This window comes from Palaemon carinicauda, chromosome 45 (genome assembly GCF_036898095.1).
Source record: "Palaemon carinicauda isolate YSFRI2023 chromosome 45, ASM3689809v2, whole genome shotgun sequence".
Lineage (NCBI taxonomy): Eukaryota > Metazoa > Arthropoda > Malacostraca > Decapoda > Palaemonidae > Palaemon > Palaemon carinicauda.
In genome coordinates, this window is record NC_090769.1 from 33,675,993 (window position 1) to 33,703,834 (window position 27,842).

The 27,842-nt window shown below is 38.7% G+C and overlaps 1 protein-coding gene across 1 annotated transcript in view; it reads right to left on the minus strand.

The window, feature by feature from the left end:
• Positions 1-2,037: 2,037 nt before the first annotated feature.
• The window catches only part of LOC137634907 (uncharacterized), a 95,260-nt gene continuing 69,455 nt past the window's right edge, over positions 2,038-27,842 (minus strand). Inside the window, 14 exon segments of the mRNA XM_068367454.1 lie at positions 2,038-3,193; positions 3,945-3,966; positions 20,425-20,535; positions 20,790-20,898; positions 21,979-22,219; positions 22,366-22,506; positions 23,099-23,235; positions 23,623-23,742; positions 24,033-24,188; positions 24,555-24,653; positions 25,063-25,247; positions 25,393-25,680; positions 25,975-26,111; positions 26,570-26,725. Coding sequence (XP_068223555.1) covers positions 3,124-3,193; positions 3,945-3,966; positions 20,425-20,535; positions 20,790-20,898; positions 21,979-22,219; positions 22,366-22,506; positions 23,099-23,235; positions 23,623-23,742; positions 24,033-24,188; positions 24,555-24,653; positions 25,063-25,247; positions 25,393-25,680; positions 25,975-26,111; positions 26,570-26,725 — 1,972 coding nt within the window. The 3' untranslated portion in view covers positions 2,038-3,123.

Genomic DNA, 27,842 nt, shown 5'->3' on the forward strand with positions numbered 1-27,842 from the left:
ATCATCCAAATATGGCACTCGACTGGCCTAATTTCTCTTATAGTTTCATTTCTAATCCTGTCCTGCCATTTAATTCTGAATATCCTTCTCAGGGCTTTGTTCTCAAATCTACTAAATCTGTTGGAGATTGTTTCATTGTCATACCATGACTCATGTCCATATAGTAAAAACGATCTCACTAAACTTATATATACAGTAGTCTGATTTTTAAAAATAATTTCAGGCGATTTAATTTCCAAATTTTACTTAACCTAGTCATTGTTTGATTTGCTTGTTTTAGTCTTTCACTAAATTCAGATTGGTAGGAATAAAAGTTAATTGAATAATTACTTTTTTTAAGTAAACTGTTGTTTGTCGTATTTCATTGTAAGTAAACTTTAGAAATCAAATCGCCTGAAGTTACATATAAAAATCTGGCTATACACCAGTTTAATGAGATCGGTGTTACTGTATGGCCATGAGTCATGGTATGACAATGGAACACTCGCCAATAGATTTGGTAGACTTGAGAACAAAGCCCTCGGAAGGATAATGGTAGTTAAATGGCAGGACAGGATTAGAAAAGAAGCTATAAGAGAGATCACCCGAGTTCCAGATGTGGATGAAATCATGGTGAGGGGTAGATGGAGATGGTTTGGGCATACTCTTTGCACTCCCCAAGAAAGATTAGTTCACAACACGTTTAGCTGTGCTCCACAAGGCACTGAAAGAGTTGGAACGGCCAGGCCTTCATGTCTGAGGACTATGAAGCATGAAGTAGATGATGATGAATGAAGAAGTATTGAATTAAAAGCTCACGATAGAGACAACTAGTGAAATCTAACCAAGGCCCTTTGCATCAATAGGCATAGGAGGAGATACCATATTAATACTGTTCCTCACAATAGTGTAACACTTAAACTTAAAATTAACTTTGTTTAGTTTTCTAATCTTTTTATTCCTGTCTACTTTTTTTAAGCTTTTTATATTGTCAATGTACTCTGATCATAAAGGTGTGCCATCTCATTCACGCGGACACCACACTCATGTTTCTTGATAATTTAATGCTTTATCTTCATTGTCATCATGAGTTTTTTCTTCTCACTACCAACCATACCACTCCTTTTCTTAGGACCCATCACCAATTACATAAGATTTTCACAAATTCAGTTAAAATCATGTAAATAATGCAAATACAACACAGGAGATGCTCTATGTTGGAATGCTTATATGTCGAGGTATTACTGTAAAGGCCACAAGGGGTCACATAAGGGTGACAATTGTATGTGTAGATTAAAAGTCTTTTGTCAATAAAGTTGACATTGGCCTAAAAGTGGAAAATCTAATTACACTAATGAAAATACAGTTGAAATTTGAGTGCTACATTCAATGGCATTTGTCATTCAAGCCTATCTGACTGCATTTAGTAGGAGAAAAGGTAAAGAAGGCTTTCTCCTTTATTTGTATGTGCAATGCTTGTTGCATGTGCATTGCAGAACAATTATGTCATGGCATATTTTTTTTTCATTTTCGTTTAGCTTTTTTCATCGAACAAATAGCACACAAATTGTGTGAAAGTAGTTTATTTGATTTCAAAATTTTTTTTATTCTAACTATAGTAATATGATGATGCACTTTGGCATAATCCTTTATTCAGCTTTTTAATTTAATTTTGTTTCTATCTTTATCAATTTGTTTACTTATGCTATGAAACATCAACATAAAAAAGGTTGACCCCTGATGTCATTGCTTCCAGTAAATAGGCTTGCCTTTGGCCAAAAGTTACCAGTCTGACACCTATCTATTCACGGCCTGGATCACTAGAGGGTTAATTGTTATGGGTCATTATTTTCTAACAGTTCATTAAGAAGATAAGATTCTTTTCCAAGCATAACTTTTATCTGATTCCTGTAAATTCAAGTCATACTGGATATATTTTTAATTTAGTTTAATCTCTATTTGACACATAAATTTTGTCATTTTACAGAAATCTGAATTTGAATTATAAGAGAAAGTGGTTGTGCACCATTGAAAGGGAAACAGTTAAGGATAATGAAAGACTTTTCTTAACATCATAGCCACTTTTATTAGTTAATTCTAAGCAATATTCAAATATTACGAATTAAGGAGCAAACAACCTGACCTTGATTTATTCAGCTTCAAACCAAAGTTACAACTCAAATTGTTGCAAGTTACGAAAGATCTGTACTCAACTTAGCTAAATGTCGTTTTACAGAACAGCTAGAAATAAGAATAAGGCATCCATGTAATCAATGACAAGCACGACATAACAACTGGAAAACATATTCATAAAAACTATATCTATAGCAATATGTGACTTTGATATAACTTTATGAATCATGATATGTACACATATGGTCACTTGAGTCAGCAACAAAGGCTGAATAAAAATTCATAAAACTGTACTAATTAATTTGAACAATGTCCTTTCCTACATTTGCAAATGTTCGGGAAAAATAATAAAATAAATGGCATACAGTAATGACACTTTTAACTGTAAACTGGGGTATCACATTTAGGGTTTTCATCTTTGCACCATTGACACATGACTACAACGCTTATGCTCGTTTTATATGCAAGCCAAAAATTCTTTTTATGATACAATCTATACAATTTGTTTCTAACACATACTGTACTTTTAAATCCGAATCTTATTCTTTTGATTCAGGCAAACACTTCTACTTATGTATTGTATATTAAGTAAATATGAACATAAATTGGGACATGTAGTCATGAAATATACCCAGTTCATTGAAAATATTCTTGTATTCTCTGAGTTGTGCATAAAGATACAAAGCTTGTGACATGCTAGATTTTCTCCTTTCCAAGTGATGATTTATTGAATGATCTACCAAGGGCATATAAAAACTGACATGGATGTAAGGAAATGGAAAAAACTAGCATGCCTTCTGCTTTTAAACAATTAACATTAAAGTATTCTAATAGCCCAAGTAAAAAAATTTTCAATTTCAGAACCGGGAGCATTCAGTATCTCCATTGGCAAAACGGGTGTTGCTAGTTCCTGGATTTGCCCCACCTATTGCCAGAGGTTGAGCCACGTAGTTGAATTACACAGCCTTCTCTTCTTCAGTGTCAGAGGCATTAGGGTCTTCCTCCTCATCGCTAGGCAAGTCGCTCGCCCCCTCGTGGGTCATTGTGGCCACCAGAGTGCCAACTGCCTTCCCCAAGTCGCCTGATGGAGGAGATAACATCATAAGTGCTGTGAAGAAAGTTAACTGTTTTGAACAACAATGAAAAATTATCATAAATTCCTTATTTTTCTTAGGTTGGACTACCATAACTTTTAGATTTATACATATTTCTATTATATTCTTGTAAGTCCCTCATGGCCATAGTGATAATGAAATGCACTGCAATGCAAAACAAATAATGCAAGGTTTCTAAAACAAATTCTTATTGAAAATGGATTTCTAAATGTACTAGCAAAAAGATTTGTACAAAATACCACTCTAATTATGATCCGTCAATTGTGAATATGCATGTAAATCTTTAAATAAATCATTTAGATGATCTTTTGTTTTCATGAACATATGTACAAAACACAGTACAGACAGGAGACTTGATTACTGCAAAAGTAGAATTGTGATAAATATTTCCTTGAAGACTAAAAAAACCAAAAATAATTAGTCTTTACCTATAAGACCATAAGAAAGAAACAACAGTAAAACCTTTGAAAAAATTTATATTTTTTTCATGTTATACTTTGCCTTTTTTATAGATAACATAATGATAACTAACCAGAAGTACATACACTATTAGGCTTTCACTCTTTTAATATAAATATCTCCTTCTATCAAGGTTCAGAAAATGCTCATCAAGATAGAGTTTTGAAGTACAGTAGATAATTAGATAGTTACAAAACTGTTGTAAGTTCATTAGATATTGCGGCCAAGAAAACACTGTAAGCAATATGAATAACTTACCACCCAGAACTCCTATAAGGGGCTGCATGAAGGAATAAAAATTCTCATGAATTTTGTGCCTATATTACATTATAGTGCAGCATTTCACAAAACATTACTAATTATTGTTTTAATGTACTGTGCACGAGCCCAACAGTAAAAAGTAATTAAGTGCCTTGCTCATATTTATACAAACTTAAACTGTCCGACTCATGGCCATACAGTAACACTGATCTCACTAAACAGATATATAACCTGATTTTTCAATATTAAACTTACCCGATAATCATGTAGCTGTCAACTCCGTTGCCCGACAGAATTCTACGGGAGGGATACGCCAGCTATCACTATACTAGAAGGGGGTGTACTCACCAGCGCCACCTGTGGCCAGGTACTACAGTACTTCTTGTTGACACCTCCTCAATTTTTCCTCTGTCGTGCTTCCAGCAAGACGTTCTGGGATACGCTTATGATCTTGGAGTATTTTCACGGCTTTTGGTGAAGTATTTCTCTCAGATTTCGGCTGTCGCTTTACTGGAAAACTTCTATATTAGCTTAGATAGCTATTATTTAGTTCTGATTAATGGTTAACGATCTTTTTGCTTGATTTGGAATCCCCACTTGGCTAACTCTTTGATTCAAGATGTCTGACATTTCACAAGCCCCACCCCATAGACGATGTAGGTCTTGTAATAGGCGTATTCCGAAGGCATCGGTAGATCCTCACACCGCTTGTTCTGACTGTAGGGAAAGACCCTGTCAGTTGGAAGATCGATGTGAGGAATGCGCCGGACTTTCGGAACTTGAATTTGTCCGATTTCTTAAATATTCAACCAAGTTAGAGAGAGAGAGAGTTAGGAGGAGTTCTTCTCGCTCTTCACTTTTTTCCTCACCTCATGATCCCCTACCTTTTCCTCCCCCTGTAGTGGCTACCCCCGAACCTACTATTTGCCCTCAACCTGATATGTCTGTTGTTTTGCGTGCCATTCAGGCTTTAGGTGACAAAGTGGAATCGGTGGTTAGTGATCATAAGTCTCTTATGGCCGAAGTCAAGGAACTTAAGGTCAAGAGTGCAGTGGGTGGTAATAGTGCCAGTGCTGTGACAAGTGCTAGTGTCAGTGCAGTGCCAAGTGCTAGTGTCAGTGTCAGTGTGGTGCGTGAGGGTACTTCTGTGCGTGCCAGTCGTCCTCCCAGTCCGGGACCTCTTGCAAGCTCCCAAGCCCAGGGGAGAAGCAATGTCGAAGGGCAAAAGGGTTCGGCAGGCCTTGATCGGCGCACAGAAGTATCCTCGGTGGTTGCGGGCGTGTCTTCCAGAGACCGTCACTCCCACCCGCAGACGATTGAGCCCGTCTTTTACTCGTCTGCTGAAGAATTGTCAGGAAGAAAACGTTGGACTCAGGTCTCAAGACCTCTCAAACGCAAAGTCCAGACCTCAAGAGCTCTACAACCTGGCTGCAGTCATTGGATCAGCTCTGACTCGCCGCAGTCATCAGTTGACTGCACACCTCCTAAGAGGAGTAAGGTGCTGCCGCAACAGATCTCTTCTGTTAAGGCTTTGCCTCAGCAGACCTTAGTGTCTGCCGACCCCAAGTTGACTCTACTGCAGTCCATGCAGTCACAACTTGCGGTCTTAATGCGTGAGTGTCAGGCTGAGAAGGTTACACCTCCTCCTGCGATCGCTCCGCCTAACCGCAGTCCTGTCTGCCAGGCGTACGATGTTGAGGCTCCTCAGGATACCTTACCACGTACTGAGTTGCCAGTTTCCAGCGGTGTGCAGCTACCTCCGCCTTCCTTAAGGCAACCTCAGCAATGGGAACAGGAAGCTTATACCTTACTTCCTCCGCTTCCACTTGCGGTTCCACCAGTGAGGCAACACTCTCTTGAGGTACAACAACCTCTCCCATCCATGAGGCAGACACCTCAGCTCTCGCTGCAGCGACCTCAACCCTCCTCAAGGCGAGAGCCTCAACACCTTAGCCTTGCGCCTCAGGAACCTCAACTCGCGAGACAAGAACTGCGTTCTGCGCAGCCACTACCTCAACTCTCGCAGCTCACACCTCAGGAACCTCAACTCGTTCCTCAGGAACCTGCTACTGCGCATCCGCTAACCTTACAGCAAGCGCAACTCTTGAGTCAAGACACTCATGCCAGGAGTCAGCCTCCTCAACCCATACGCCTACCTTCTGCTACTCCTTTTGACCAGCCTTTGCAGCCTGAACCTCAGGTTTTGCCTCAGCAACAGAGACTTGAGGATGAAACCACAAGCGATTTTGCTCCCGCTCGTGCAGATTCTGCTGTTCAGCATACCTTACCTCTCACTTCGCTACACTCTGGTGATGAGGTTTCTGATGATGAGGCTGCACACCTGGATCCCTCATCAGACGTGGAAGAATCCAAGTCTTCTCCTCCTCCTATTGACTTTCGTAAGGTCCTGGCTCTTTTCAGAGAGGTATACCCAGACCATTTTGTCTCTGCTACCCCCCGCTCTCCGCCATCTGAGTTTTCGCTGGGCATGACGCCAGCAAAGTCAACTTATACTAAGCTCGTCTTTGCAAGGTCCTCTAAGAGAGCTCTAAGAATTTTAGGGGAGTGGTTGCAGTCTAAGCAGCAACTAGGAAAGACTTCCTTTATGTTCCCACCGACTAAGCTCACTTCTAAAGCGGGCGTTTGGTATGCCACAGGAGAGGAACCAGGCTTGGGAGTACCTGCCTCTGCCCAGGCTGACTTCTCAAGTTTGGTAGACTCTCCTCGTAGAACAGCAATGAGGCGCTCTAAGGTTTGCTGGACCTTCTCCGATCTAGATCACTTCCTAAAGGGTGTATTTCGAGCCTTTGAGATGTTCAATTTCCTAGACTGGTGCCTGGGGGCCCTTAGCAAGAAGACCTCCCCTGCGGACAAGGACTCAGCCATGCTCTTAATGTCCTGCATGGATAAAGCTATTAGGGATGGATCTGGCGAGCTTGCTTCAATGTTTGTGTCAGGAGTGCTTAAAAAAAGGGAGCAGCTTTGTACCTTCCTTTCTTCCAGCATCACACCTTGTCAAAGGTCTCAACTCCTTTTCGCTCCGCTCTCTAAGTTCTTGTTTCCCGAAGAGCTTGTTAAGGACTTGTCTGCGGCCCTGATTCAAAAGGACACCCATGATCTTGTGGCCTCTTCAGCTCGTAAGACTAAGGTTGCTCCCTCAGTCCCCAGGACTTATCGCACCCCAGTGGCTGATACTCCTGCTACGAGGTTTATTCCGCCCTTTCGTGGTAGAGCCCCCAGCCGAGGAAGCTCCCGTCCAGACTCTTCCAGGAGCAAGTCTAGGAAAGGTTCCAAGACTTCAAAAGGCAAACACTGACTCTCCTCCTCTCCAGACAGCAGTAGGAGCCAGACTCAAGATCTTCTGGCAAGTCTGGGAAAAGAGAGGTGCAGACGCCCAGTCTGTCAGTTGGCTGAGGGAGGGTTACAGGATACCATTCTGCCGCAAACCCCCTCTGACCACTTCTCCCATCAACCTCTCTCCCAACTACAAGGAAAAGGACAAGAGGCTAGCGTTGCACCAGGAGGTGTCGCTCCTGTTACAGAAGAAGGCAGTGGTTATAGTCCGGGACCATCAATCCCCGGGCTTCTACAACCGTCTCTTTCTGGTGGCCAAGAAGACAGGAGGTTGGAGACCGGTGCTGGACGTCAGCGCGCTCAATGCTTATGTCACCAAGCAGACGTTCACTATGGAGACGACGAAGTCGGTCCTAGCAGCGGTCAGGCAGGAGGACTGGATGGTATCGTTGGATCTGAAAGATGCTTACTTTCACGTTCCTATTCATCCAGACTCCCAACCTTTCCTGAGATTCGTTTTTGGAAAGGTTGTCTACCAATTCCAAGCCCTGTGTTTTGGCCTAAGCACAGCTCCTATGGTGTTTACGCATCTGATGAGGAATATTGCAAAATTCCTCCACTTATCGGACATCAGAGCCTCCCTTTATTTAGACGACTGGCTGTTGAGAGCCTCCACGAGTCGTCGCTGTCTGGAGAGTCTCAACTGGACTTTGGACTTGATCAAAGAACTGGGTCTGTTAGTCAATTTAGAAAAGTCCCAGCTCATTCCCTCCCAATCCATTATGTACCTGGGAATGGAGATTCGGAGTCAGGATTTTCGGGCTTTTCCATCGGCCCCAAGGATAAGCCAAGCCCTAGATTGCATCCTGAGCATGCTGAAGAGGAGCAGTTGCTCGGTGAGACAGTGGATGAGTCTCACAGGGACCCTTTCATCGTTGGCCCTGTTCGTCGAGCTAGGGAGACTCCACCTCCGCCCTCTCCAATTCCATCTAGCAGCTCATTGGGACAAGGGTTTGACGCTCGAAGCAGTCTCTATCCCGGTCACCAAAGAGATGAAGACCACTCTCTTGTGGTGGAAGACCAATCTCCTTCTCAGGGAGGGCCTATCGTTGGCGATTCAGACCCCCAATCTTCATCTCTTCTCGGATGCATCGGACTCGGGCTGGGGCGCGACCTTGAACGGACAGGAGTGCTCGGGAACGTGGAACGAGGAACAGGAAACGCTCCACATCAACTGCAAGGAGCTACTAGCAGTTCATTTAGCCCTATTGAACTTCAAGTCCCTCCTGCTAGGCAAGGTGGTGGAGGTGAACTCCGACAACACCACAGCCTTGGCTTACATCTCCAAGCAAGGAGGGACCCATTCGAGGAGCCTATACGAGATAGCAAGGGACCTCCTCATTTGGTCAAGAAGTCTAAACCTCACCCTAGTTACGAGGTTCATTCAGGGCAACATGAACGTCTCAGCAGATCGCCTAAGCAGAAGGGATCAGGTCATCCCCACGGAATGGACCCTCCACAAGAGCGTGTGCAACAGACTTTGGACCTTGTGGGGTCAGCCGACAATAGATCTTTTTGCCACCTCCATGACCAAGAGACTTCCTTTGTACTGTTCCCCAGTTCCAGACCCAGCAGCAGTTCATGTGGATGCTTTTCTGCTGAATTGGTCCCATCTCGACCTTTACGCATTCCCACCGTTCAAGATCATAAACAAAGTCCTTCAGAAGTTCATCTCGCACGAAGGGACACGGCTGACGCTGGTTGCTCCCCTTTGGCCTGCAAGAGAATGGTTCACAGAGGTACTACAATGGCTGGTCGACGTCCCCAGGACTCTCCCTCTAAGAGTGGACCTTCTACGTCAACCTCACGTAGACAGGTTGCACCCAAACCTCCACGCTCTTCGGCTGACTGCCTTCAGACTGTCGAAAGATTCGCTAGAGCTAGAGGCTTTTCGAAGGAGGCAGCCAGTGCGATTGCCAGAGCAAGGAGGGTATCCACTCGTAGAGTCTACCAATCCAAGTGGGAAGTCTTCCGGAGCTGGTGTAGAGCCAATGCAGTTTCCTCTACCAATACCTCTGTAACCCAAATAGCTGACTTCCTATTACATCTAAGGAATGAGAGATCCCTTTCAGCTCCTACGATTAAAGGGTACAGGAGTATGTTGGCTTCAGTTCTCCGCCACAGAGGTTTGGACCTTTCTTCCAACAAGGACCTTCAAGACATCCTTAAGTCTTTTGAGACTTCTAAAGAACGTCGTCTACCCACTCCAGGCTGGAATCTAGACGTAGTCTTAAGGTTCCTTATGTCACCTAGGTTCGAACCTCTCCAGTCAGCTTCCTTCAAGGACCTTACCCTCAAGACTCTTTTTCTCGTCTGCCTTGCAACAGCTAAAAGAGTCAGTGAGGTTCATGCCTTCAGCAAGAACATTGGGTTCACATCCGAATCTGCAACATGTTCTTTACAGCTCGGATTCTTAGCTAAGAATGAACTTCCTTCACGTCCTTGGCCTAGATCGTTTGAAATTCCTAGCCTCTCCAACATGGTAGGTAACGAGCTAGAAAGAGTTCTTTGCCCTGTCAGAGCTCTGAAATATTATCTTAATAGGTCAAAACCTATTCGAGGACAGTCAGAAGCCTTATGGTGTGCAATCAAGAAACCTTCGAGGCCCATGTCCAAAAACGGGGTTTCGTATTATATAAGGCTTCTGTTTAGAGAAGCCCATTCTCACTTGAAGGAGGAAGACCTTGCTTTGCTGAAGGTAAGGACCCACGAAGTGAGAGCCGTAGCTACTTCGATGGCCTTTAATAAAAACCGTTCTCTGCAGAGCATAATGGATGCAACTTATTGGAGGAGCAAGTCAGTGTTTGCATCATTTTATCTTAAAGATGTCCAGTCTCTTTACGAGAACTGCTACACCCTGGGACCATTCGTAGCAGCGAGTGCAGTAGTAGGTGAGGGCTCAGCCACTACATTCCCTTAATCCCATAACCTTTTTTAACCTTTCTCTTGAATGCTTTTATTGTTGTTTTTATGGTTGTTACGGTAGGCTAAGAAGCCTTCCGCATCCTTTTGATTTGGCGGGTGGTCAATTCATTCTTGAGAAGCGCCTGGGTTAGAGGTTGTGTAGAGGTCCTTTAGTAGGGGTTGCAGCCCTATATACTTTAGCACCTTAGAGTTGATTCAGCCTCCTAAGAGGAACGCTGCGCTCAGTAAGGAAGACGAACTTAATAAAGGCAGAGTAACGGTTCAAGTCGACTTCCTTACCAGGTACTTATTATTTCATTGTTATTTTGAGATAACTGATTATATGAAATACGGGATACTTAGCTATCCTTTAGTCTTGTACACTGGTTTTCACCCACCCCCCTGGGTGTGAATCAGCTACATGATTATCGGGTAAGTTTAATATTGAAAAATGTTATTTTTATTAGTAAAATAAATTTTTGAATATACTTACCCGATAATCATGATTTAATTGACCCTCCCTTCCTCCCCATAGAGAACCAGTGGACCGAGGAAAAATTGAGGAGGTGTCAACAAGAAGTACTGTAGTACCTGGCCACAGGTGGCGCTGGTGAGTACACCCCCTTCTAGTATAGTGATAGCTGGCGTATCCCTCCCGTAGAATTCTGTCGGGCAACGGAGTTGACAGCTACATGATTATCGGGTAAGTATATTCAAAAATTTATTTTACTAATAAAAATAACATTTTTATATGTAATTTCAGGCAATTGCATTTCCAAATTTTACTTAACCTAGCCATTGTGTGATTTGCTTTTTTCAATCTTTCATGAAACTCTAACTCCAAAGATGTGTGATGTACAGTACAGTATATAAATATGGCTTTTCATGTATTATCTTGTAAAATAAGAGTACAGAAAACCTACTTTGCATAACTACTTGTGATCACAGGTGGGACAGATATCTATAAGATTTGCTATAGTTTAGATATAGTATATTGTAAATTACTCATAATTTAATGTTTGTTATAATTCATTGAAGACAAAATTTAACCACTTCTCTGACTCTGAAAAAAATAACTTCAATACGTTTTAAAATGGTTTATGAAGCAATTCTGCTTCAGGTCAAGATAATGATCACAAAGATGAAAAAATAGCATCTGGAATTCAAGTCAATGAACAATAAAATATAATAGTAAATGGGATGTTAAACTATCATTACTGTTTACATACATGCCAGGTAAGTTAAGGTAAATTTAAGAGGTTTCTTACAAGATGCTATATTATTCTAGCGATCATCATAATTTGTCAGGCTTTTATTTTTTTTCATGCATTTCAAAATATATTTTTAAGAAGTGTTTAACTTGCAAAAATAAGTTTCTAGGTCTAGGAGATAAAATACTCAAGGTTAATTGTGTATTGAAAGTAATTTTCTGTAATCCCACATGCTGCTCTTTCACACAACATACTTGATGAGAGACTCGACAGTTTCAAATAGTAAAATTATCTTCAAATGAAAAGATTATCAAAATTTTAACAAGATATATTGACCCATAACCAGCTTCTTTCAGAATATTCTGATTGAAGAATTCAGTCAACTAGATGAGTGATCTCCATTCATTCACCTTTTATGTTGGCCTAGCTTTGGACTGTACCAGGTTTGAATGAAAGCCCTTCAACAGTGAAGAGTTACCATGACAAGGTAAGTGGGACAGATGCACTGATGGAAAAACATGCTGGCAGACAAAGACAGACGGATGATCTCTGTTCACACATATTTCTAGATGACGGTCTAGTTTTGTACCAAGTATGGCAGAAATCCCTCTAATAGTGTAGCAGTTGTGATGAAAGGTTAAATTTGAAAGAAGCACTGATGGTTGGAGAGACAGACCAAGTACCTTTATATAAATGTATGGATAATGGGGTTACTGTTTTATCAAGTTTTACTGAAATAGTTTTAACCATGTAGGATAAGTTGTGGTGACAGGTGTGACATATATACCAATGAACAGTCAGATAATCAATCTCTTCATGTACATCCATCGATAAATGATGACCTACCTTAACACCGAGATATAGTTAAAATTCCTTAAGCATGTAGAATCTGTGATGAAATGCTTAGTGTGATAGACAAGCTTACATAGACACAGCTGGATGAATTTCCCTCATGCACATCTATGCATGACAGTCTACTTTTGTACTGAATTTGACTGAAACCTCTTCAATGGTAGTAAGGGTTGCAGTGTATAAGGTTAGTGTTGCAAACACAAATGGACAATTTGTTGAGACAACAAAAAAGTTCACCTATCATGAAATAGTTGAGTAATAAAACACCTTGCAAGAAGTATGTATCATGTCACTAGTAAAACACTATATTCACGTTTTATAGATCTAAACAATGATAGCATTCTGTAAAAGTATCATCCTAAAAGTTAAAAGGTTACTCATGAATGGCATAGGCAAGGGACAAGACAATACTCTAAGAGACTGAGATTTATGTACAAATGATCACTGCCCAAGCCCTTTCTCCATTAAGCTAGGGACAGGCAATTGCTGCTGATGACTTAGCAGGTAGACCTAAAGGTTCTCCCAAACACACAATCCCTAGCTCATAAGAACAGTGAGGTTGCAGAAACTATTAGAGACTATCGAACTTGAATGGGGCTCAAACCTCATCCAACAGACTGCGAGAGAAAGAGATGCTTCCAATAGGCTACTGCAACTCTAATCATAATTTTTACTGTGAAATTTCTAAGTGTGTTTTATGTTCTGTTTAATGGTTGACCTGCCAATATTTTTACTGTCAAAGCTGATCTGTCTTCTATGTATGTGGGGATTGTATCATGTGGGTATTTCATCAAATATCCAAGGGTAAAACATGTATGACCACTTCAAAGAAGCTTTTAGAATTTCTATGTGATGCTATTTTTGTTTTGAGGAATGTCTCTGTCCAGTGATGAGTTTAATTTGTTTTGATTTATTGTTATCAAATTTATTCCATAAAATCTATCTTATTTCAAAGATTCAGTACTATAAAGTGTTTTAGAAATGTTTAACAATCAGGGATGGGAATGGTTTTGTTGGGTCTTGTAATAGCAGTTGTTCCTTTGGCTGCTTTATAATTCCTATTAGTTGGCAGTTTGGATGCTTTATCAGCTTCTTTATTCCTCTTTATGCCCCACATGGGCTGGGATCTAAAAAAAATTATATTAGCTTCATATGATATATATAATAGAAAATGTATTTGTTGTACTAGACAATTATTTTAACAATAGATTTTAAGGTATGGAATGACTGAAGACCAAAAATTTCTTTGTTAGCACACATTTCTGTTGTAAAGACCAAAAATTTCTTTGTTAGCACACATTTCTGTTGTGAAGACCAAAAATGTCTTTGTTAGCACACATTTCTGTTGTGAAGACCAAAAATGTCTTTGTTAGCACACATTTCTGTTGTAAAAACAGAAGTGTTTGTTTGGTAAAGCAAAGTGACTAGTGTTCTTGAATATGTCAGGAAAACCTATATCTGCTGGTGATTTGGAATTATCAGGTGTTGTTATCACCATCTCCTCCAATGCCTATTGATGCAAAGGGTCTCGATTAGATTTTGCCAGTCGTCCCTATCTTGAGTTTTTAATTCACTACTTCTCCATTCATCATCTCCTACTTTACGCTCCGTAGTCCTCACCCATGTAGGCCTGTGTCTTCCACCTTGTGGAGCCCAGCTGAATGTTTGGTGAACTAATCTCTCTTGGGAAGTGCAAAGAGCATGCCCAAACCATCTCCATCTACCCCTCACCACGATCTCATCCACATATGGCACTCAAGTAATCTCTCTTATAATTTCATTTCTAATCCTGTCCTGCCATTTAACTACCAATAGGCTATCCTTCTGCACGCTTTGTTCTCAAATCTACTAAATCTATTAGAGATTGTTTCCTTGTCATATCACGACTCAAGTCTATATAGTAAAACCGATCTCACTAGACAGATATATAGTCTGATTTTTATTTGTAATTTCACACTATTTGATTTCCAAATTTTACTTAACCTAGCCATTGTCTGATCTTTTTTAATCTTTCACTAAAGAAAATGGGAAATTTTCTATTTTAAGGAGTTATGTTGACATTCCAAGCTTAGTCGAAAGCAATATGGACATCAGGCGAGTATAGAAATAGGAAATTTTATCATTAGAATTCTTTTTTCCTAACAATAAAAATTTATAAAGTCCTTTAATAGGAATATGATTTTGTGAGGCTGAAAAGGCTGTTAAACTTTTAATAGGAATATGATTTTGTGAGGCTGAAAAGGCTGTTAAACTTTTAATGAGATGCTTGTAGTTACTGGTGGTGGAAGGGAAGTCATGTCTACCAGGCAGTCAGAGAAGCTCCCACCCTAGACCTAGGTTTTGCAGGGGGGTTGAGGCAGGAAGTGTAACTTGAAGGACTCAAGTTTGTATAGTTAGGAAAAATACAAATTACATAAATATTTGTCACTTGTTCCTACATAACTACCAATACTCGTCCTTTAGCAAGAGACTTGTCTGTAGGAAGGAGGAAGTCCCTAGAACTAAAACTAGCCGATTCACATTCTCAGGATTGTCAAGGTACTCAAGTCCTGTAAAGAAACCGAGTAATGACTCCTGTCAACTTCCTAATGACCTGGACATAAAGATGTCACAAGTGTTAGGGTAAGGATTAGATGACTGAAAGACAGTTATTGAAGGATATATGATCATTTACAAGAACTGGTTTGCATACGTTTTGTAAATCCTCCTGCTTGTCTGGGAGGATGGGGAGATACTTCTAAACAAAACTTATCTTTACAAAAATATTGCTTGATCCTGAGGCTTACCTGCATCTGGTCCAGCACATAACAAAACAACTGCTACATCCCAAGGAAGGGGGACAAGAAAAGGAAAAGGGTCAGTTACTCTTACATCTCCTTCTAGACTACATTGCAACCACTACATTACACAAGATGCTTCTTGTCCTGTGAGGGAGCAACCCGTTGAGCAGCTACCACTGGACCAAGGGTACAGATATCCATGGACCTGTGGGTATCCCCCCGTAGGTAGTAGGCAAGTAGGCAGTGAAGGTTTTCTGTTATTTCCAGATTCCTGCCTTCAAGACTTGTGTCACTGACTGTTAATTCCTGAAAGATAGAGTAGGGAAGTCATGTCTACCAGGCAGTCAGAGAAGCTCCCACTTTTGACCTTAGACCTAGGTTTTGCGGGGTGGTTGAGGCAGGAAGTGTAACTTGAAGGACTCAAGTTTGTATAGTTAGGAAAAATACAAATTACATAAATATTTGTCACTTGTTCCTACATAACTACCAATACTCGTCCTTTAGCAAGAGACTTGTCTGTAGGAAGGAGGAAGTCCCTAGAACTAAAACTGGCCGATTCACATTCTCAGGATTGTCAAGGTACTCAAGTCCTGTAAAGAAACCGAGTAATGACTCCTGTCAACTTCCTAATGACCTGGACATAAAGATGTCACAAGTGTTAGGGTAAGGATTAGATGACTGAAAGACAGTTATTGAAGGATATATGATCATTTACAAGAACTGGTTTGCATACGTTTTGTAAATCCTCCTGCTTGTCTGGGAGGATGGGGAGATACTTCTAAACAAAACTTATCTTTACAAAAATATTGCTTGATCCTGAGGCTTACCTGCATCTGGTCCAGCACATAACAAAACAACTGCTACATCCCAAGGAAGGGGGACAAGAAAAGGAAAAGGGTCAGTTACTCTTACATCTCCTTCTAGACTACATTGCAACCACTACATTACACAAGATGCTTCTTGTCCTGTGAGGGAGCAACCCGTTGAGCAGCTACCACTGGACCAAGGGTACAGATATCCATGGACCTGTGGGTATACCCCCGTAGGTAGTAGGCAAGTAGGCAGTGAAGGTTTTCTGTTATTTCCAGATTCCTGCCTTCAAGACTTGTGTCACTGACTGTTAATTCCTGAAAGATAGAGTAGATTCGATACCTCTAACTTCATGCATTCGAGCCTAGAATGGTTCTTCAGTTCCCTTGCTGGTTGCAGGATAAGTAATTCTGATTGTGTCACAAAGCCAGAAAGAAATGGTGTTCTTGGATATCTTTTCTACCCTTCCATTGCCGAGAAAAAGTCTCTGGTGGTCTGAACTAAAGCTGTGAGTCCTCTTCAAGTAGTGCCGTAGTGCCCTAACTTGACAGAGAAGTAAGTCATCATTCTTCCGTCCTTCAGTATATTGTACAGTAACTTGTGTCATACGAAATGCCATGCAGCTCCTCTTAGCCAAGGCTATTAAGAAGACAGCACCCTATCTAATGCCCATCTCAAGGGCTCCTACGGGATGTGCTTGAGAGACCTGATGACTTGAGTGACATCCCATTCTGGTACTTGAATTTATTGAGAGGGCAAAACTGTTCGAAGTTCCTCATGAGAATAGACAATTCCCACAAAGTGGAAAGGTTTAAGGTTCTGTTGAATAATCAGCAGAAGGGTGGAAAGGTGTAATCATCTATGTCTTTACAGTGGTGTTGGAAGCCATCTTTGAAGGGTGCTGATAGAAAGCAGAATACTGGAAGTCTCTTGTTGGATTGAGTGGCAAACGAGTTGATCGATGGTAAACCCTAAAGAGCACGAAGCCTTTATACCACACACGGATGTAAGGACCATTCTGATCTTATAACCTACCCCTAGTGACTGAGTGTGTCTGATAAAACATTCCTCTTGCCTGGAATAAACCTTTATGACAGTTATACAGTATTATTGATTACATGACTGTGTACCTTCTTATCCAACTTGCAAAGGGTCTATGAAACAGTGGCCCTTTGCTTGTCAAAGTAAGCCACAACGGTAATGTCACTCATCGATGCTACTGAGTGCCCAATAAAATTCTATTAGAAAGCTTGGAATGCCAGAAGTGCTGCTTGCATTTCCAGCAGGTTGATGTGCAGGATTTTTTCTTCTGTGAACCATATCCCTGAGATGGTCTGTTATTCAGGTACGCAACCTGTCCCTCCATGGATGTGTCCCTGAACAGCAGCATATCTGGAGGTGACGACTCAAGTGGAGTTTCCATGATGAGGTCTATATCATTCAGCAACCAGACTAGATCATCCTCTACTTTTTGTCCCACTGGAACCAGATGGTAGGGGGATCACTGATTACCAACCAGTGAAGCTTCAGACTGCAATGGAGTGATCACTGGTGGAGATGCTCAAGTTTTTGTTTGTGCAGAAACAGTTATGCTACCTCCCTGGATCTTCTGATACGATCATCCAACGTGAAGACTCTTGCTAATGCCGTGTTTATCAGCATACCCAGGTACTAGTAATAATAATAATAACCTGTCCTTATTTCTGCAAAAAAAGAGCTCCAATCTCCAACACCAGGGGTTTCCTTCTTGAATAATTATTATTAGCCTCTAAAGAGTGATCAAAGCATTGTGTGGCCCCCTGACTGGTGCGCCAAGATGGTCACAGAGAGTCAAGCGAGTACCTGTCATTGGGATGAGAGAAGCCTTGCTGACGATCATGTGAACAAGATGAGGAATCTCAGCGCTTGTACAAGCACTCAGAGCAGTCCTGGGAAGTCACCTTTCTCATCTTCCTATCATGTAGATGGATTCGAAAGTTTTGGTGAATGGAAAGATCTTGGCACGTGGGAAGATCTCATGTTGTAGACCAGTCTCAGCATGCACGAAAATCTCGTGTTGTGAACTGGTCTTGGCACATTGGAAGATCTCGGTGAATGGAGGGATGTCTGAACATTGAAAGATCTTGGTGCATAGACTCTGAGCACTCGGATGAAGCAGGAGACATGTGATCTGTGACCCGGTCAGGTGACATATGCTCTGTGACCCGAAGGTCAGGATCACTAGATCAAGCGTGAAGTGTCTGAACATGTGGTGTCCGAATGTGTGGTGTCTCAACGTGTGATGTCCAATTGTATGGATACCAATCATGAGGTGATGAAGCACGCGCAGACCTGGAACACAGAAACTGAGCACATGAAGCGCTGGCACGTGGAGATCGACCACAGGGAGCCTAGTCATGGGGAGATATACACACATGGAGCCCAGGCAAGTGAGGTTTAATCTCAAGGTGACTACCAAGCAGAGATGGGAGCGATGAAGGGGCCAATGACATGAATTTCTTATATCGTCTTTAAGCTCACGCTCCTCATCAATCGCATGAACGAGAAGATCAGTCGTGGGTTCCACTTCCACAACAGTTGACCTTCGGCTAGGCTATCGTCATCTTGAGGAGAAATTCTGAAGTATTCCTCAAACATGCAAGAGAAGGAAGGGGAAAGGGTGGCGTCCTTCATACCGACCGACAGTGCGCTTGTTTGGTCTTAACAGACGAGTGAACAACTGTACCGCATACAGACATACCTTCCCAGGGTGGGTCAGCACTCAGTACCACATCGCCTACCTCACGCATACATGAGAAGAGGTTGGTCGAAGTCCCCAAAGACTTTGGCCTTCTTCTTCGATGCACCAGGGGCAGGGGGTTACACTGAAGGTTCAACAGCCAAGAGGGACATCTAAGATACAAGGGTGCTGGGTTGAGAAGAAGAGCACATAAGCTTTTCTCTAACACCGGACTTAAAGAGTCAAGAATTTAGGAGCTGCAACAACTATACTGCAGCGGGAGAGATAACAGGTTCTTCCCCAACAGCAAGCAAGGACACTTCAATGGTTGTCACATACTCTGGTGGCTCAGCAGGTGGATGAGGAGGTGGGGAGGTCGCAGCAAAGATTACGCTTCAAGATCCAAGCATCAAACAAGCACCTTCAGAAGATTTTAAGGAGACAGATTATCAGTGATGCCCAAATAAGGCCACAAGTGCCGCAGGTCTAAGTCCTAATACATGTCGTTGTTAGTCGGCACAGCAGAAGGAAAACATCAAGGGAAAGGCAGAGGAGTAATGTCTTCTCTAGGAGAATGTGATACTTCTGCAGTCCATAAAACTGGACTCAAGTAGAAGATGGTGCCTCCTCCTGCCTCCTGAATTACTCCAAAGGACCCAGCCATAGAGGCATCCAAATAATGTACAACAGGTTGAGAAGCAGATGGAGAGAAGAAAGAACTAAAGAGTTTCTATGGAAACAATGTGTTTCTACATCTGAAGCTGAAGAATTTATCTTAACCTTGTTCTTGCCAAAATCTACTACTACAGAGGAAGCCACGAGTTACACACTTCACAAGGGGATGAATGCGAACAATCATGCCCCTGTAAATGGCACAAAGATGATGAGAATCCACTGCTACCTTTAGACATTGACATGCCTCATTTCTTGCCAAGTTTACCGGGGCTTACCTCCATGTCTGCACATGGAGTCTCTGTACATCAATACACACAATACTGAAAGAAAAATAAAAAAGATTAAAACAGCCAGATGAGCCAACAAGAGGTATACTGATACAGCTTACAGCCATAATCAAAAGTGGGAGCTTTGCTGACAGCTAGGTTGGTGAGGCTTACCCTCCACCCGGCAGCAACTACAAACAATCTCATTAAAAGTATAACAGCCATTCCAGTTTTGCTGAAATTATACTCCAATTAAAATATGATCACTTGTATTCAAGTAAGGACAAACCAGATGAAAGGGAAAATTACTTTCAATCAATATCATTTCATTTAGAATGCAAGGAATTTCATGAAAACAGGCAACTACGGTAGTTGTACAGTAGTGTAAAATGCATATTAAACATTTATGCTAACCACAAAGACAACTACCTAACTTTCCCAAAATATAGTTTTAGGAAAAGAACAAAAATTAAAAATCCTGTGTTGATGAAATATTTTACTACATTCAGCAATCTTGAAAAGTTAAAAAGAACATTAGAGTTTTTTAATTTCAGGAAACATTAAAACTGCAGATAGTTTTAAAACATGCAATAATTATTTGTGTAGAATATCACGAATAAATGTAAAGTAACATGCAGATAACATACAGTACAGTACAGTCAAACAATCAATGGTAATCATTATGATTAGTATTCAAAAAATAGTATGAAGTGCGAGAAAATTTTCAGACATTCGTCTCATTATTTTAGGACACGGCACATCCACTGTCTTACATGGGACATACTATGGCATACTGTATCATGGAAAAGGGCAACAGTAACATTCCAAAGTAAAAAATGGATAAACAGTAAATAAAATTCCATTCAATTGCATAATCAAATTTAATCATGCAGCTACCAATTGTACCTGCACGAGAGAAGAGGTTGCCCACATGAGCCACACTTCCCATGGGGGGTGGTGGCGGCCGTACATACTCGCTCATTTGCTCTAACCCCTCGTAAGCACTGGTGGCACCTCCTGTGCCATCATAACAAACAGAAATAGCTAAATGACAAGTTAGTAAAGAACTTGGCTGAGTGCAAGAAGATGAGGCTTGCATATTTTCCAGAAAGTTTTATTGAAGAGTGAAGAAAAGCACAGTACCAACTCAAGATTTAATCCAACCACCCCTGAACTATATGTTTTGCACTGACGGTATTTATTTCTACAAATATCGATATACTGTAGATGAATTTCCTAGTTCATAATTCAAATCTAAATTATTCTCTTACCTTGTGTCGAGTGTCCATTAAGCTTGGCAGGAGAATCCATGGCTAGCTGACTAGCTGTAACTGACTTGGTTTGAAGTGTTCCAGATTTATTTGGAGAACTAACACCAGGCTGTAAAAGTAAAAAAAAATTAAAGCCTATACAGTACAGGTTCTTTATAAAAGAATGTACCATACACCTTTCAATGCATTCCAAAGTTATGTATGCAAGGATAATAAAATGTTTATATTTGTTACTGAAAATGGAAAAAAGCAAATCCTCTTCCAACTACTTTAATAAAAACTGATAAAAAATAATAGAAACACAAGTTACTCTCAATATGGAATATCCTGGTACAGGTATTATAATTGATTAGATGAATTGAACAGTATTATATAACAAAGGTTACTACTACTAATAATTTGTTTCAATATATTTTAATACAACCCAACAATTATACTACTGTATATACTGATATTGCCTTCCTTCTTTGTAACAGGTTCTAGTTGTTCCAACTCAAAAAGTTTTCAAGATTGAAAGTTACTTTCTGCACATGCTCATACTCATATGATGAACTTCTCACTCCAGGTGCAAATAAAATATATGAAGAGAGTATGGGAAAAGGAGGAGGTCCTTTGTACTTAGATTAATGGTTTGCAATGAACTTTTTTTCTATAAAAATATTGTTTGCTCTCTACAACACCTCTAATAATAGATTGCCTGAATAGTTATTTAGGTAAACTTTGTACTCCTCCAAAGGTATCAGTTGGGACTTGTTAGTAAGACATTAGTAATGTCAGATTATACAAATTGAGACCAAGCCCTCACTCGCAGCTTAAAATGTGAAGGTGCATATTCAATGAACAGTATTTTTAAACTAGGCATGTCTGAAAAAAATTGGGCATGGGTCATTGGTAAAAATTTTTTATAGTCAATTTCTAATAGAGGAAGGGACAGACAAAAGCTATTTGGTATTTTGTATAAGGGAAATGGTTGAATGCTTTTAAAGAGCAATAATCTCCTCCAAGTCTTTAAGCCTATAAATTAGCTATTATTTTAGTTTGAGAACCTTTTTGTTTGTTTTCCACTTTTTGGAAATATTTTGGATATTTCTTTATCAACTTTCTTTGTAAGATTTTTCTTGTTTATGAAGTTTTTATGGACTTTACCATTATTATTTCTTAATTCTATTTTTTTTTTAAATGAACTGACCTCTCCTAAAAGCTGCCTAAGTCGATGTAACTGAGCTTCCAATTGTCGATTATGTTCCTCTAATATGCCCATACGAGCTTCCAGACGACCTTTATGCTGCCTAAGAAGCTTTGCTTCAGCAAGCATGTCTGCTTCAGAGCGCTGACCAGCAAGACCATCATCAGGTGGAGAACCTACTGTTTGTTGACTCTTCAGTCGATCATATTCAGCCTGAAGTACACTATTTTCTTCTTCAAGGGCTCTGTGAATTAAAACAACAGATACCGTATTTCAACTAATAACACAAACATTTACCATAAGGTATATTCAATTTTTACACTTCAGGATTTTATCAATTTTCATGGTATTTTATTCTTTCAAAGTGTAAAGAAATGATAATGTACTAACCTTATCATTTGTTCTAGCTCATCTTTTTGATCTGCATCTACTGCAGCCATGATCTGTAGAGGTGAGCGTGGCACTGGCAGTGGAGCATCAGAGGAACTCAATGACTGGCAGTACTGGGCAATTAATCCATGTTCATCCTCACTGAAAGTAAATATAATTAAAGTCACTGAAATCCTAAAAATCACCCTCCAATACTTCTGGTGCATATGGCACTAGAGTAATGTATAGAATTGTCTAAAGTTTTTCTCTATGATCAAGCATTTAATAAAATAACCAAAATAAGCATACTATACATTGTTGCTTATTGAAAAATGTACTTTTAACTTTTAAGATATTATTTAGATAAAAAAATATATTCTGTATATAGATTTATCACATCAATATTTTTCAAATGTAAGGACACATAATCGACAGTATTTTGTGCTACTGTATGATTTAGTAGTGATAAAATTGCCCATCTTAAAGAAAAAACTAAAATTACCATACAAAGATAAAACTGTTTACTATACAATACTAAATCAATCTGTAGTGGATAGAGGTATATTTTATGTAGGTGTCAAATGATTTATACAAGTTTAGTACAAACACTACAGAATAATCAGCGTAGAAAAACTGAATGGGCTGCCAGTAATGATAGAGAAATCCTTCTATCATTAGTGTATTTAGTCAATTTTTCTGTTTCCTGTAGCGAAGACAATATCATTAGGTCAAATACAAGTATTTAGTCCTTTACCTGTCCGGGGTGGAGTTGGAGTTTGTTCTAAGTTCAACTTCTGCTAAGCGTGAGGCATATAACTCAAGTCGCGAATGCATGTCTTGACTTGTAACATTGTGTTGAGGAGATGGTGAAGGGGATTCTAATGGATCACCCTATGGGGGAAAACATTTTGTAATGCATTTAAGGTTAAAAGTACTTTCTACACATCAGGGAAAAGTACATAAAAAACTGAAAATTTATTTACAGAAAATATATCATATCAAGTTTTTTTTCTTCATTTTGTACTACAAATGAGCAAAAATTTTAGATAGATCTACTATACATTAAAGTTATGACCCTAAAGTTATTGAAAATATAAATGGTGCTTAATGATAACATAGGAATCTAATTTTATCATAAAAAAATACAAATGAGACTACCAGAGGAAAAGAAAATGACAATTTTTTTGTCATAAACTAAAAATAAAAGACAATTTGCTTGCCTTGAAATAAAAGACAAATTGCCTGCTGTAAGCTAGCATGACAGTTGATAATCCTTACCTCTAACACAGTCTGTACTGGCAAGTACCCCTTTTTGGTATGCTTTTGTAAAGATCGCTTTGACTTGAATTTGTTTTTGAGGGCTTTTGTGAAGTCTTTCACATCTTCACCTGCAGTTGTCTATAAAAACAAGAATTAAGACATTACTTAAGCTACAACAAACTCATTGATTACTCAGAACACAAAAACTATTCCACAACTTGATAACAGTTAAATAAATCCCATAAAAGCTGTTTGGGTAAAAGGCCTCTTATAAGTACAAATACCTTATGTAATATAAATTTACAGTCAATTTTACACTTAACCTTTCAATTTCTTTATATCTTTAGATATCCATTAGCAGCTCAAAGAATAAATCACTAAACCAAAGTACTAAATTACTGTAACGTAAAATCCTGTACTGTACTTACAGCTGTACAGTACTCATGCATGGGGTGAGTGATCTTATGACTCTTGCCACTTCTTCCATCAAAGAAACACCGCTGACACATGTCAAAGCTGAGGCACTTGAGGCAACGGTACCGTAAGCCTACAATAGGATATGCCTTGCAGATATTGCATTTGACCTAAAAAAGAAAAAAAGATTTTAAGAATAAAGATTCTGTGTATAACTATTCAACAAGTATCAAACTTAATGAATTGCTTTCCAAAATCTTTTCATCAATCTGCCTTGCCATGACATGCAGGACCTGTGCAAATTCCTATTTTGACAAATCTTTTCACAAATATTTGATGGCTCAATTTCTTTTCTCAATTTTGGAATTTTATCGACAATGTAATTTAAGATAAAAACTCAAATTCATTTCTATGGACAAAACTATCTTGGAAATATCAAACACTGACAGAAGCACTTGTTAAAAGCTGATGTAAAATCAAATGCAGAGATGAGACAAATGACAAAACTATACCAATAAAGTACTGTTTTGACTTACCTGATGCTGAATGTTTTCTGAGGCTGCAACACGATGCAAAACAGCTAACCATACCAGTGACTGAGGTTCTTGTTGTACCCATGCCAAGAAATGCACAGCCTGCAAAAATTAGACTTAGATATAATGTACTGTACTTTCAAAATAAAATTTGTTTCGGACATAAATGTTCCCAACATCTAAAATCAGACCACTTCAATAGTTTCAAAGGTTGTCTCCATAACAAGTACCTGCACTGTATAGTACAGGGAAATATCATGGAAATATATACAAATAACAAATAAAATTAGAAACATCATTAACTACTTTATATTTTTCAATTACAATAGCCGTTGCGACTTGAATATTTTAAACTTAACTATAAATAAATGCAAAAAATCATTACTGAAATGTTTCAGGTGTAAAAAGAGACTAATACTGTATAACTAAAATCAGATCAAAAACTTTTAGCAACACTGAATACAATATTGGCTCACTGTATATATATATCATAAGAATTCCAGTCACATACCTCAATGGTTTCTCTGTCTTTTCCTGCTTTTGTGAAACAACTACGAACTGATGGTTCAATGTTCGATCCACCAAATGCCGCAACCTCCCCCAACTGGCGAGGAACTTGTACACAGTCATGTAACAACAACCCCAATTTCCTCTGATCAACTAAGCGGTTCGGGTCAGCGATTAGACGAAACATGTCTGTAAAAATTAAAGATGGGTCAAGTTATTTTTAATTTGGAAATAAGGAAGATAAAAAGGTATTATTATAGAACAACAGAGCAATAACTAAAAAATTAAGCCACTGAATAAAGTTTGTAATTGGATATAAATTCACCCTACTTACATCTGTATTTTTCTTCCAAATGACCACAGCAAAGGCATACAAGACCAATCTTGAAAGAAAGAACTCTCATCTGTCCCGTCCTTTGGCTGTCATACACATTTAAAAGCCAATTGAGGCAAAGGTCTATGGCAAGAGTGGTATTAACTTCTGGATGATCAGCAGATATATTTGCATATAAAGCTGACAAAACCACGATCATATCACCTACATCAATTAGGCGGTCATTTTGTCCCCTGAGACCATGCTCATCAAATACATCCGTTGCCATTTGTAGTTTGGCAAGATCCACTAGAATCAGAAAGGAAGAAAAATTACTCAATATGAAAACACAATATAAAGTTACCTTACGCAACTATACTTCAATGTTACGAAAGAAAATATCACATCTGACATAAGTGTATATTTTTTAGCCAATTAATTTGACATATAATACTTTCAATATCTTTAAATACAGTACAGAATTTCATATAAAACTTATTAGCCAAAAAACAATTAGTAAAATTTACAAACACAGTATTACATATTACACATAACACACTAAACACAGTAGATTGTAATTCACTAAAAGGTAGTGCTACTTACATGACAGCTTCTTTTGTAATATTCTAAGTTTTGTGGCTGTTCTGTAGGCAGAGAACTTGATATGGTTGAATTCATTCATAGAGTCTAGTAAGTCCATCATGATTGGATGATCCCAGTGGGTGCTTTCCTGATCATGACTACAAAAAGAGACAGCATGTCACAATCTTTTTAAATTTTATACACACACACATACACACTCATATATATATATATATATATATATATATATATATATATATATATATATATATATATATATATATATATATATATATATATATATATGTGTGTGTGTGTGTGTGTGTGTGTGTATACATATATATAACACAATAAAGAAAGCAGGTTACATTTTTTAAAAATTATATATATATATATATATATATATATATATATATATGTATATATATATATTTATATATACAGTATATATATATATATATATATATATATATATATATATATATATATATATATATATATATATATATATATAATTCATATACGGTGAAATTTTGCAGTACTGATGTAATAATGACTATATCCATCCACAAAGCTCTTTGATAAATTACAATTTCAGAACAAAAAGTATACTTACTTGATGTAATAAGGCACTTTATTACTAGTAGTAGCCCTCTCCCATGGTGGTGACACTGAAGATGCCAACTGGGCAGGGGTGAGTGGTGTGACCTCTCTGGATCTGCTGGCCACTTGTCGCCATCTGTCATTTACTGCTGTCTCTAAATTTTTCCATCTATAGAGGTAATGAAAGGAAGTATGTAACTTAATATATAGCTAATACTATATGTTGTAATTTTTTTTAGTTGTGCATTTGTGTGGTTACTGAACAGTAGCTGTTTTGTATTACACTATAAAGGAAGTAAACCATAGAAGTGTATTTTACTGTACATTCAAAAGTTATATGCTATAAACCACTACTGAAAGTTCTCTACCAAGAAAATTAGAAATACTGTTTCCTTAAACTCTATTACTATGCCATTTCAGACTAGAAAGCTAAACTAATAACTACTTCTAAATGGAACTATAGAATATTAAAACACTGTGCAAGACATTAACACTTTTAGTCTGGTTTTCATGCTATTTTTTTTTATTTTATATGTTTTTTTTTTTTTTTTGTGAGGAAAGGGCAGCTCATTTCTTGTTCTGAAGAAAATCACTCCAAAACTCAACATATTACAGTCTTGCTGTACACGATTCTAAATTAATGTTAACAACGCTATTAAAAATAAATAACAGAGAAGGATAATAACAAAGAAAAAAGACCAATACATTTGCCATTCATTATTAACAATAATTAAGAAACATAAGGTAATGTATATCATGTCACTTTTATAATGATCTTGTACTCTTTTCAAAAACTGACAAAATTATTCAGTGCACAGTGGAAAACCATAAACAAATAACGAAAAGCAGGCAAATAGAAATAAATAAAACAAAGGTTTATGTGGTTGCGAGTTTTTGGGTGCTAATTTTCATGTTAAAGCATCTATGATTAATTATGGGACTTTCTTCTCTATAATCTTTGATATTGTAATCGATATAATCAAACAGAACACATGTGAAAAAATATGATTTGATCAGAATAAGCATAGTTGATAAAACTAGTATAGTATTTATTCAATCACATTCCGTTGTCGAATATTCATTCATTGAATAATATGCACTCCTGTAATCTTAATGTATATAAAATCATTATCAGTGCTAGTAAAACATGAGAACTGCACAATATTTTGTTTTCATCCTGAATATAGCTGACATTATTCACACAGAAGAAATGATATTTGTAAAATTATTCTATTACTAAGGATTCCTTTAAAATCACTTTAATGTATATCACTACATATATCACA